Here is a 12,860-nt window from a genome sequence, read left to right as displayed (position 1 = left end):
GGTAGCACTTAGTTAGGTCTGTAGTTCTCTGGGGTCACAACCTTATGGCATAATGGGACCCTACCTCCTTCCTCTTCCTTTCTGTGCCCAGCTTGAGGGGAGTGGCTTTGCTCTGCCATGCAATCCCATAGCGAAGTGCCTTACCACAGACCTAGAAGCAACAGGATCAAATAATTATAGACTGGAACCTTTAAAACTGTGAGTCAAAATAAACCTACTATCTTTAGGAGCTGGTTGTTTGAAGTATTCATTACAGAGTCAACACACTGGGTGGAGAAGATTCTCCATGAATGTGGGTACTACGACCTAATAGGCTTGGGGCCTAGAGAGAACAAAAAAGGAGAAAGTCACTTATTCTTTCTCTTGCTTTAACTTTTGCTCTTTTTCTTCCTTCCAGAATGGGCACATTTTCTACTGCAGCCACAATTAAACACGAGAGTCCAAGATCTTCAGCCTTTGGACTTGGACTTTCACCAGTGTCCTTCTTGATGTGGGGAGAACTTTGCCAAGATGGGAGTTTATCATTGATCTCTTTCTTTTTCTGAGGCTTCCAACTTCTTGGACTGAGCTGCTACTGACGACCCTTGCCTCTCCAGCCTGCACATGTCAACTGTGAAACTTCTCAAGCTCTATGATTGTGCAAGCCAATCTAATAAAGCCAATTTCATATAAGTATGTGTTTTATTGGTTCTGTTTCTCTGGAAATTCTAATAGAGATTTTAGAGAAAATTGGTATGAGGAGTGGGGAAGATACTATAAGATAAATAAGAGTGTTTTAGAATTGGTTGATAAGAAGTAGTTCTAAGAGTTTAGAGAAACAGACGAGAAAATGCATCAGATGCTAAAATAGAGCATTATGGGGCAATGCCTAGGAGAGCTGTGGGAGTGAAGCCAGAAAGGCAGAGGTGCAGCAATGTGTAACACCTACTAGAAAAAATGCAGGTAGCATGCAAAAACAGCTTCAGAGAGCAGCCACGGGGCCTACAACCAGCAAAGTCATAGAGATAGGTTTCCCAAAGCCCCGAAGATTTATCATCCATGGACAGCATGACCAGGAAGCTGTATCTGGAGCTTTAGATTTTAATGTCTTTCATGCTGGGCTTTCCTTCATTTTGTTTATCTTGTGCCTGCCCTACGTTGTATCTTGTAAGTATATAGCTTGCATTTTGATTTTTATAGGCTCACAGCTAAGAGTTTGCCTTGAATTTCTGAAAAAAACTCTGGAGTTGGACTTCTGAGCAGTGCTAGAACAGTTAAGATGTTTGGACTCTTGCAATGGATGGGATACATTTTTGCACTGTATGACAGACATGGACTTTGGGGGGCTAGGGACAGAATGCTACTGCATAAATATGGTTTGTGTTACCTCAAAGGGTCACGTGTTGGAAATATGGATTCCCAGATAAAGCTGTTGGGAGATGGTAGAAACTTTGAGAAGTGGGAGATCCTTAGGTCTTGGGGTAGTTCTTGCATGACCTCTTGAGTTTTCATAAGAGAGTTATTGTAAAAGGAACAGCCTTTGGCCTGTTGCACCCTCTGTCTCTTCCTCCTTCAAAATATAGTCACTTGTTCACTCTTGTGTGCACTCCAACCATGGCTATGTATATTAAGCAATGATTTAGAAAAGGAACAAAAACCACTATAGAACTTGCATTATGCTATTTGAACTTTGAACCTCCAAAACTATGAGCTAAATAAACTTTTTATTCCTCATAACCAGTCTGTCAAGTATTTTCTTATATTGATGGAAAGCTGATGAATATAGTATTTATATGGTTAATATTTTAATGAGATAGCTAAAATTCCTACTTTCTTACATTTACATTTAATGATGGTTAAGTGGTCAGAAAGAATGACTGGTGGTTTTTTTTGTTTGTTTATTTGTTTTGTTTTATTGTTGTTGTTGTTTTTCCATATAAGCCCATATTGAAATCTAAAGGGAAAACTTGAGATCAGGTAGAAGAATTTAAGTGAAAGTTAAAAATAGAACTTAGGTTAGGTAGGATTTGTGTCTTCTTCTTTTATTATGTAAAGATCCAAACCAGAAGAACTACAGCTTTAATTTTTATAAAGGCGCTCAGAAAGCCTGGCCTTAGATATATGTATAATAATGATCACACACTTTGATATGTTTTCTTATATATTTCTGTATTTTCATATTTTCCTTGATCCATGGATTTCAGTCTTTTTACAAAATATATGATATTTTTATTGAGATGGGTTTCATGTTTTGATGCTATGGTGGAGGAACAGAAGCCCCTAAATCAAGGAAGTCAACATTATCTTGCATGATCTAATTCTCTTTTATTTTCACTTTTTTGTTTTGGTGCCAGCATGTTGTTATAGGAATACATAAAAGGAAAAGCACATAGGCTACTCCTCTCTCAGGAGGTGACTTGAAGAGAAACGTTAAAGAAAGCAAAGGGTTACTACCCAGGATACTCTTTCTCATCACCTACCCTAGCCCTTCAGACTGAATATTGATATGAGGCTGATTATCAACAACCATAGGGAAGTTTGAGAACACTGTGGCTACTGATCAACTTCCCTATGGTAATGGTTGTTGGGACACTTAGTGATTCGAGCTAACCTCCCTTTTGCTTGGGCTGTACTTGTGTGTCATGTTGCCAAGGGACTTGGATCAGCTCTATTCTTGGAGGTCCCACAGGAGCTAGATTGAGGTGGTGGCAGAGAACTGGAGTAACTTCATTGAGGCAGAATTCAGGAATCCACACATCCTCTTTGTGTCACACAAGTGATCTCAAAGGGAGGCAGGTGCTCTGGAGGAGGTAGACTAGAAAGATCTAGGGTCTGAACAAAGAGACAGTATTGGGAAGGACTCCAGACCCAAAGCAAAGGGGAAAGTTCACAGAGTCTAGTAGGGAGTTCCTGCTTACCATGACACACTTGATAAACTGAGTCAACCAATGCATTAAACAGAATCAGGCCAGCCTCTTGGTTTAACAGATCAGACAAGAAACAGAGTATAATGCAGGGCTTAGAAGATGAAAGGAAGAAACAACTGCCCTGAAATCACCTGGGCTACACCTTACCTTGTAACCCAGAGATAATTTTGAATCAGAGAGTACATGGGGCACATCGTTTTGAATGATAAAATTTTGACATATGCACACCAAGTACAGATTGTATAGTTTAGGAGGGTTCTTAAATTACTGCCTCAGATTAGCACTAAATTACTAGAATAAACTAAAATTTAGTAGGCCCCCTCCCAGCTATCCATTAGTCTAAGGCTCATGAGGAAAAATGAACTATAGAGAAATGAAGTAGTTATCTTTTGCTTGAACATCTGAGCACAATATGTATGATGCTTATTCCAACTGCCCAGGATTTATCCCTACAAGTATTTTATATAGTGCTGGGAGCCATTAGCCAAGTAGGTATGACAATTTCCTTGCCAGCGTACCCCATGTTGCAGTGACATTGAATGTAGGTGACCTTGCTCAAGGACCAGGGCGGATTAGGGTGTTCCCGGTTTAGGATAATCGGGTTTAGGGTGTTTAAGGTTTAAGATTATTCCTGCTGGGAATAGGGCGTATCCTGCTGCCTGAGTTCCCCTTGAGTTCTCACGGGATTCAGACAGTATATTTTTGGGAGATAGAAGCCCAGTGGAGGTGGATTTGGGCAGAGAATGTGGATTTCCCCAGAACGTGATTGTAGACGGCTGGTGTGAGTTCGGGAATAAAGAGTTGCTGTGTGAATCTACAAGCTGTGTGGTGGCTCGTGATTGTGTGCCCAGCCAGACTGCGGCACTATAGAAGTTCCTAGGCTGAGGTAATGCCTATTGAACATAAAATGTGATATTTTAGACTTCCGTTTGTGTCTGGTCTGACAAATTATTTTATCATGGCCAACTATAGGATAAGTTAATGGAAATTACTTTAAAATAGGTGGAGGGTCCATTTGAGGAAGCAATAAATCATATTCAGGATTGCTTAGTACCATCCCATGGGATAATCTCACACTTACACATACACTCTTGTAGTAACTACAGAAGGTTTGTTACCTATTAGGCACTTATTCACAATTTGATAACTTGTGTTGGGTGACTAGACATTCATCTACTCTGGATATCTATGCATATTGGCTAAAAATCTTGATATTCACTGGACAATATAGGCATAATGTACATTATAATTTCTGAGCTTTTGGAATCACTTAGATGTCCTAGGTCTGGATAGAAATTTTCAAGAACATGATCAGAGACAAGATCCTGACATTTTGGTCTTATATCAAAGGGGGCAACTAAATATTCCTTGGGCAAAAATATATAGGGTTTTTATGGAATATTTCCTTCTAGTCCAGTCTTTTATAAGAAAGATAAGTTGAAAATAATGCTTGAAATTTGTCTTTGACTCTATTGGGGATAACTATCTCAGATACTTCCAATCTGAAGGTGATGATCTGCAGACTCCCTTCCTGAAATACCATAAAGTGGTTGGATGTGGCAACTGCTCCCCAAGTCAAAACTCAAAGAGAATTTTTAAGTTGCAAGAATTATTTACCATAAATTATTAATAACTATTAAATGATTTTAAGTTATAGAAATTATTTATTTTAGCATTATAATGAAAGAGATGGAATAAGAGTAAAATGAGATACAAAACTTTAAGGCCAAAGGCAGAGGAATTATCAATTAAAGATAAAAAAAATTAAAATTTACAAAGACTCGGCTGTGTTAGAAAACGCACCAAACAATGTCATTTATGAGTAGGGGAATCATCAAGTTTACAAAAATGCAGATTGAACACAGAAAAATTAGTGCCAATTACTGTTTTCTGAATTTCTTCTTCTGGCAAACAGGGAGTAACTGTTGGAGTGCAACATTCTCGGGCTTGGAAGGATTCCAGGGTCAGGGACTGTAAGAAGCAAAGAACCTACTGAAGGTGAATGAGCTAATTTAAAGGGACAAGTGCAAAGAATTGAACATTCCAAAACAAAGGAAGAAGTCAAAAATCAGTTTGAACGCTTAAGATTATCTTGTATCACATGAACCCATGTATATGTATAATTTTTAATGTGTCAATTTAAAATAAATTTAATTTTTAAAAAATCTTGTGATTTTATATCAACTTTATTTTATTTTATTTTGGCTTTTCATCTTAATTGTGAACACGAGTTACAATGGAGAAGTATTATGCATTTAGTTTTAGGGGAAATTCAGGATGGAGAAAACTTCCATAAGTCCATGCATCAGTGCATAAAAGACTTGGTTTCAGTAAAGCCTAAGGGACAGAATAGTAGAAATTACTAACCAAAGATAAGTACCTTCTAGCTTCCTTGGTGGGAAGGCCTAGGAGTAAGAACAGAGGGCTCTAGGTGGGTTTGAGAAAGGGCCCTGGCTCCAGTCTGTAAAAGAACCCACAAGTGTAATATTCTGAAAGACTGATCTTGATCAACAGGTAAGAACTGATAATCTATAAATTCCCTTTTATTTGTATCTATATTACATGTAAAGTAATGCATGTGGACAGAATCTCACAGATAAAGAATTCAGGGCCTAAGTCTGAGTAATTCATTTCTATACTCTCAAAGTTTACCAAATGCCAGAGACATTGTGGAAAAAAGGAAGAATCAGTGATGAAATACTGAAGGACACCATTGTCCTCTTCCCTTTATAACCTAATTTATGCTAAAACTGTCCCCTCAACCCGTGAACAATGTTTTGTTGAATTCATGCTTAACTTAGAGTTTTCCTAAATGCTTCTCTATTAAACATTCAAAGCTATCCCTTTTAGTAGTTTCTTACTTTGAATTTAAATAAGCCAATTCACACAATGGGAAAAAAATGAAAGACAGATGACTTCATTTTACATGATGACCCATTGTAACAAAAACAAGTACAAAGCATCTAACTGGTGGCGTCTCATCACATTTCATGTAAAAGGAGAGAAAAGATTTTAGCAATATGACAAGGTTGAGTCAGTTGGGTTATCAAAACTCATCACCTACATATATGTATATGCAAATGAAGGAGTTCTAAGAGATTACTTCCTGAGAGGGAGCACAAGATCCTTTTATAAGTATATGAATCACCAAATTCACAATCGCTAGTCTTTTCTCATTACATAGACAATATTCTTTTGCCACAGCCCTGTGGCTTCACTGTGATACTTTCACACAAGTGAAAAGGGGGCAGAACACTGTAAATAAGGGTATCTTTCATTTTGGCTTTTTAATGACCCATACCAGTTCCCATTATAAATAATTTCTCTGACATTCATTTCTGAAGCATTCAAGAAGTAGTATGGTGACTTTTACACTTAAGGAAAGACCAGGATGCAGATTCCTATTCTGAAATTATTTCCCAAGCTGCTTCATTATTTACAGAGATTCCTGAAATGCAAACAACCAGTGTTATCAGGCAAAGGCAGATCCCTTGAGCCTTTTATCATTCTGCTTGCAATTTTGCATATTTCCTTATAACCAGACAGCATACCAAATGAAGCTAGACTCTTTAAAGGGAAATGAGGCAATTGGAATGTCAATTTTATTTAGTAATATATTGTAAAAACTAAAAGCATATCCGGCTGATTGACAAAATCCATCCAACTGTTAAAGGCAAAACAAAACTATCTCAAGAGGTACAGTTATGCAGATCTAACTTCTACCTAAAGGCAGATATATAAAGAAAGAGGAAAAGAGAATAGAGAAGCAGAATTGTCCGACTGATAAAATTCAGAGAGACAGAGAGGGACTCAACAGCAAGGAGATCATGCTATGGCTTCTCTCTTTTTCTTCAGGGAGACTTTCAGCTTCTTCCAGAGGCTGCCTTTTCTCTTCAGTTTCTTTTCCATGGATGATGGCATGGACTCCTTCTTGCGAATTTCTCTTACTAAGCCATGAAAGGCATCATCAATACAGAATCTAAGGGCTGCAGAGGTCTCAAAAAAAGCACAGTTATATTCTCTGGCAAGACTCAAGCCTTCTTCTGCAGAGACCTAGGAGAAAAACAAATAATATTAAAAATAGGGAAAGGCTCTAAGATCAAAACTATGTTCTCTATTAGGGCCTATGGGCCTGTTTTATTGAAAAAAAAAGAATAAAGCAAAAGATGAGAATTTGTTTTGAGGAAGAATCTTAAAATTTTTGAACTTGAAGGACAAATAGAAAACCAGAATTCCTGAAAAAAAAAAACAGATTAAAATTGTTTAAGAATATAACTAAAATTGGAGCTGGGGTTGTGGTTCAGTGGTAGAGTGCTTGCCTAGCATGTGAGAGGTCCTGGGTTTGATCCTCAGCACCACATAATAAATAAAAATTAAGTATTGTGTCCAACTACAACTAAAAAGTAAATATTAAAAAAAAAATAGAACTAGAATTAAGCTCTCCAAACTTCAAAAGAAAGCAACAGCATAATGAACCAAACCAAGGGTTTATAGTCAATCTATTTAATTGCAAATCCCAACCCAAATATCTATTAGTTTTGCAAACTTGGGTAAATTTCTTAATGCTTTGTTTTTGATTTTCTCATCTAGAACATAAAAATAATAGCACCAAACTAAAAAAAAAAAATAACAAAAAAAACCTTTTTGGGATTAAATGAGATAATCTGTAAGAGGGACATGGATGTGCTGGGTGTAGATTTACTTCAAAAATGTTAGTTGTTATTATAGTCCATAGCTTTCATTTAAGACTAAGTGACAGAGTAAAGTTGTCGTGAGACTTAAAGAAATTATTTGCTGACAAAGAGAACAGGCAGGGCTAGGGTATAGTGGTAAGATATTTCTCCAGCATGCAGAGGCTCTGAGTTTGATGGGGGTGGAGTAGGGGTGGAGGGGAAAAAGAAAACAAGAAGATAAACACCACAAATGTATAATAAATAAGACTGTATCTAATTGAGTGCTTTAGAAGGCTCTAAGCTTCACGAGTCCTTTGTGGCACTTACGCCTGCTGTGGTTGATGTTATTGTACTGTATCTTCTAGAGAATATACAGGACTGAAATCAGGCAGTTGGCTTCATTTATCAGTCCTGTAATATCTACCAAAGCTTCTGGTGCTTAAGTGACCAATGGAGGTTTTACAGGGACCAAAAGAATAATCAGTAAGACTACTCAAGGTTTAGTAAGTCTTAACTAAGATATTAATGTAAATTATGCACATATACTTGCACACAAGGTTTTGTTACTCTAGCTGCGATTAACTTTCTTACTCAAAATTTAGTGCTCCTATAAAGCGCTCTCAGATTGTCCATCTGGGACTCTGAGTACTGGGATAGGACTACAGTGAATACAGCTCCCAGCCCTCCCGTGTTGGAGATGTGGCATAACTCTGAAAAAAAAATTTTTGTTCTTCTAAGCAACTGACATTTTGTAATTGTTTTTAATCAGAGCAGAAACCAGCCTTCTTAGCCGATACATCACACCATATGGCTAGTACGTGGCTGAGTTTAAGTGTAAAAATCTACCAAGTCTGTTTGATTCCAAAGATACATCTTTCCCTTGAGTCTGTAGTAGATTGGCTTCATCAAGGGCTATAAAATGGAGAAAAGTAATTGCCATGTTTTAACCTCAAGACCCAGAATGTCTGGATTTTTTCCTCCCTCCTTTCATTCCTGATGGCAAACACATCAATCCTTTTTGGAGATCATTTCTATCATGTAAGAACTTAGGAAATGTAGCTGAAAACAATCAACTAAAGCTATTAGCATTTTATTTTGCTAATAATTAAGCAAATTATAAATGCACTAAGTCACTAGTCTGATTTTCAAGTTATCACAAGTGATATCCATACTGTTTTGACACTGCATACCATGGGTTACTATTTATTTTTTAGTCACCTGTAAGCATTTTCCCTATCTAGAAGTCACTGACATAATTTTACATATCTGTAGAAATGCTACATATCTATAGAAATGCTACATTTCTGGAAACTTTTTTTATTAATCAGCTTTCATCAGATTAATTGTATAGTTGTATAGTAAAAGAGCCTCAATATCTCTGGGATGTGAAAAAATTTGTTCTTTGATCACACTGTTTCTTAGCAGCTGGAAGTGGACTGTGGTAACCCAGCTTCAGGCTATTGACTGGGTTCTAGTCTCCTAATTATTTTTCTGAGACTCAGGCTAAAAGAACAACTATTATTTGGCATATGGTTTATCCATGATAAAGGGAAGACATGCTAAAGAGGCTGACATAATTTTATCCATGTCCTAGTGTTCAAAAGACACAGAAAAACCAAAAGCCAGTGAGGCTGATTGTATAATAGGCTTACACTGAAGAATGGCCAGAGTAGAAAACTCTAGCACAATCAAGTATATATAAGTAGAGTGCATTCTTCAATTAAAAAACAAAAAACAAAAAAACAGTGATAGTTCTAATTTTTGAAAAAAAAAATCACTTATAGTTGCAACATCTTACCTGTAAGAATCTAATCTAGAAACAATGAAATCTGAGTGGAAACATATACAAAGAGAAATTTAATGCAGTGGCAAAAATATCAAAGTAAAAAACGAGCATTACTAGAGTTAAAGGAAAATATTTTATAATTGTAAAAATACCAATCAGGAAGATATTAAATATTTGTATGAACTAAAAATTGTAGCCTCAGTTTATATCAAAAAAGAATTGATATCTCTAAAATTCAAAATTATAGTAAATTTTTAAAGGTTTATCTTTTTTATTTTTATTTCTTAGTTGTAGTTGGACACACTGCCTTTATTTTATTTATTTTTTATGTGATGCTGAGGATCGAACCCAGCGCCTCATACGTGCTAGATGAGCGCTATACCGCTGAACCACAACCCCAGCCCTATAGTAAATATATATATATATATTTTTTTTTTTAGAGAGAGAGAGAGAGAGAGAATTTTAATATTTATTTTTTACTTTTCAGTGGACACAACATCTTTGTTTGTATGTGGTGCTGAAGATCGAACCCCGGCCCCATGCATGCCAGGCGAGCGTGCTACCATTTGAGCCACATCCCCAGCCCAATATAGTGAATATTTTTAACAAGTCTCATTTAGCAATTGAAAGCATAGAGGCAAAAATTCAATAAGAAAATGAGATTAGAAGGAAATAATGGATATGACTTAATTTACATACTTAAGATGCTATGCCCAATTAATAAAAAAGTTACATTATCTTCAAGAAATTTATTTCCTGCTAAACCAAGCCTCAAAACACTGAAAAGAATAATTAGTACCTCATATTCCCATATCAGATTAAAGTAGAAATTAATAAAAAAAAGATAAATAGAAATCCCCAAGAATTTGGGAAAAATATATTTCTAAATAGTCAACAAAGAAATTATATGAAAATTAGAAAATAGTGGGAAATGAATAATGAAAGGAAAACAAAAGTGTAAATATCGAAACTTGCAGGATTACCTAAAGCTTTATTTAGATGGTTGTAGCATTACATGCATGTTTTAGAAAAGTATGAAGACTCAGATTTGATGATTAAGGTATGAACTTCAACAGAGAATCCAGCCAGATTCAGGCAGCTATTTTTTTCTAAGTTAAGGGTTAGAAAAATAGCCTAATACTAGAAAGATTAGCATATATATGGGGGTTTGATGTATTTTGGGGGTGGCATTTCAAATTACTGGAGGAGTGAAGTTGTCCTCAAGAGTGCTCTGACATTCAATTATCACTTTGGATTATTTTTGAACAGCACAGGAAGGTAATTTTTAAAAATACTTTTGTTTATTTATATGTGGTGCTGAGAATCGAACCCAGTGCCTCACATGTGCAAGGCAAGTACTCTACTCCTGACCCACAACCCCAGCCCCTTAGGAAGGTAATTTTTGAGAGGAGAGAACAGAAGTAGAAAGGTTGGAGTTAAGTCTTTAAGGTCTATACTTTTTTTTTAACACGTTTGAAAATACTTATGTTTATGCTTATATGTATGTATTACACATATGTTTGCATTGTAAATTTGTATTTGTATATACATCTCTTCATATATAATCTCATATTTTATAAAACATTTCCAAATTATATAAATATAAGCATCATAAATTATCATAGAAATCAAACTTCATTTAGAATTTTGATGTAACAATCAAACTCAACCTAAAATAAAATCAGGAAGCAAACTCTGTGCCCAAATACTTACTGGAAATATACACAGCAAAACAGTACCTTTAATACATGATATAACCACATAATTTTAGCAAGTTGAAGTATATTTAAATCTGTGATCACTCATTACTTAGTAAGAACCCTCTCAATATGTAAAATCTATAGTTGCAAATATTTTTAGATTTATTGTCAGACATAAATTCCATGTTATATAATTGAGACTAACTCAGCATTATTTTCTACATTCATTATAGTGAAAAAAAATGTTAGGAAAAATAAGTCTTAACAACCATTATTTTTTAAGGATCTCTGTGTTTTATGGTTAGTAAATACAGTCAGTTATTGCAACAGTATCATAGGAAATACTTTTTAGGAATCTAATCATCCACAAATAGTGTTTTGACTAGTTTAGAACCAGAGTGTGTGATCATAAGTAACAGCTTTCCTATTAGAATTAAAAAAAAAAAACTAAGGTAATTAACATATTCTTCTAATATCTTGTCTATCCAAATTTTAAATAAAATTAAATATTTTAAATCACCAATATGTATTCACAGGATATGTTTAACTGCTAAGGACGAAGCGGAGTGTTAAGGGGAATTACATTTTCTTATTTTCTGAATCAGGAGTTTCAGACCAGAAAGGTTAAGCAGTGGTTAAGAAATGGTTCAAGGTCACCCATCCAATTAAGGAGAAAGTCTGTCCAGTTGTCTTCTTTTCCATCAATTATTGTCTCCAGTCCTTCTTCCTGTTTCTGCTGGGACCTTTCTTGTTCCTCTCACTAGCATTCCATGTTTATTAAGAATGATGCCAGTATGAAGTTTTAATATGCTGTTAAATAGTAGATAAGTGGCACGCAATATTTTATATAACATTTATATAAAAATTAAATTTTCAATAAGTACAGAAATATAGGAGGGGAAACACATGTTGTAGGAAGACTGCTTTAGGGGAGGGGAGCAATTGTCGAAGATACCCTATTACTACTGTGCCCCTCAGTTGCAAAGAAGGGAAGTTTGTGATTCAATGTGCCACCTGGAGGACCAACAAGGCAATGGCAGAAGAAGAGAGAATCAAGAAAAATGTTTCATACAAGTAATAGAAAATTTCAATAACCCAGGGGGGCCATCTTTTTAATATATATGACCTTTTTCACCAAGGAAGATCACCGTGTAATAGGCCAGGTACTCCCTGAAATGCCATTACCCATCTGCTGGAGGAGGCATTAGCACACAGCCACAGCTGCACCGGGGGCTGATGTGCCTGCAGGGGCCCAAGGCAAGCACAGCCTCTTCTAGAGCAGGCCCAGCCGCAAGCACATGTCCAATTAGAGTTCCAGTCCCAACCATTTGCTGACTTCGGGAGTTTCATATCTCTTTACATGTTTTCGTCTTCTATAAAAGTAAAATAAAATAAATTAAACTAAATTATTGTAAAGGTAGTCAGAGAAATAGTGGTTGCCTAGTAAACTTTGTAATTCTTAATAGCACACAAGAAAACTCTGATACCACTCTGCTAGAATTGCTAACCTCGAGTGAAAAAAGAGTGGGTCTTGCTCTTCCAGCAGAAGCTGTACCAGCAAAATCTCTTTATGGATAACTCTACTGGGCATTGTTAAAATGTTGGGGGCACAGAGAGAACTCATTGGGATTTGTTCTACATTTTAAAAATATGTCATCATCTGTGTTGAGCTCTATTCTTGCCTATGAAGCAATTCATATTCATTATATAACACACATCATCAAGATAGCAGGAACCATACTTTCCTGACTTATTTGGGACCAAAACATCCAATTTGTTAAATTGAAGGGAAAGC

General features: G+C 35.9%; 1 protein-coding gene across 1 annotated transcript in view; it reads right to left on the bottom strand.

Moving 5' to 3' along the window:
* Window positions 1-6,731: 6,731 nt before the first annotated feature.
* Window positions 6,732-12,860, bottom strand: part of Rit2 (Ras like without CAAX 2) — a 335,542-nt gene continuing 329,413 nt past the window's right edge. Inside the window, exon 5 of the mRNA XM_027935729.2 lies at window positions 6,732-6,959. Coding sequence (XP_027791530.1) covers window positions 6,732-6,959 — 228 coding nt within the window. The remainder of the gene's footprint in view (window positions 6,960-12,860) is intronic.

This window comes from Marmota flaviventris, chromosome 16, assembly GCF_047511675.1.
Source record: "Marmota flaviventris isolate mMarFla1 chromosome 16, mMarFla1.hap1, whole genome shotgun sequence".
Taxonomy (NCBI): Eukaryota; Metazoa; Chordata; class Mammalia; order Rodentia; family Sciuridae; genus Marmota; species Marmota flaviventris.
Note: the sequence above shows the minus strand (reverse complement) of the source record. Positions and strands in the feature narration are given on the sequence as shown.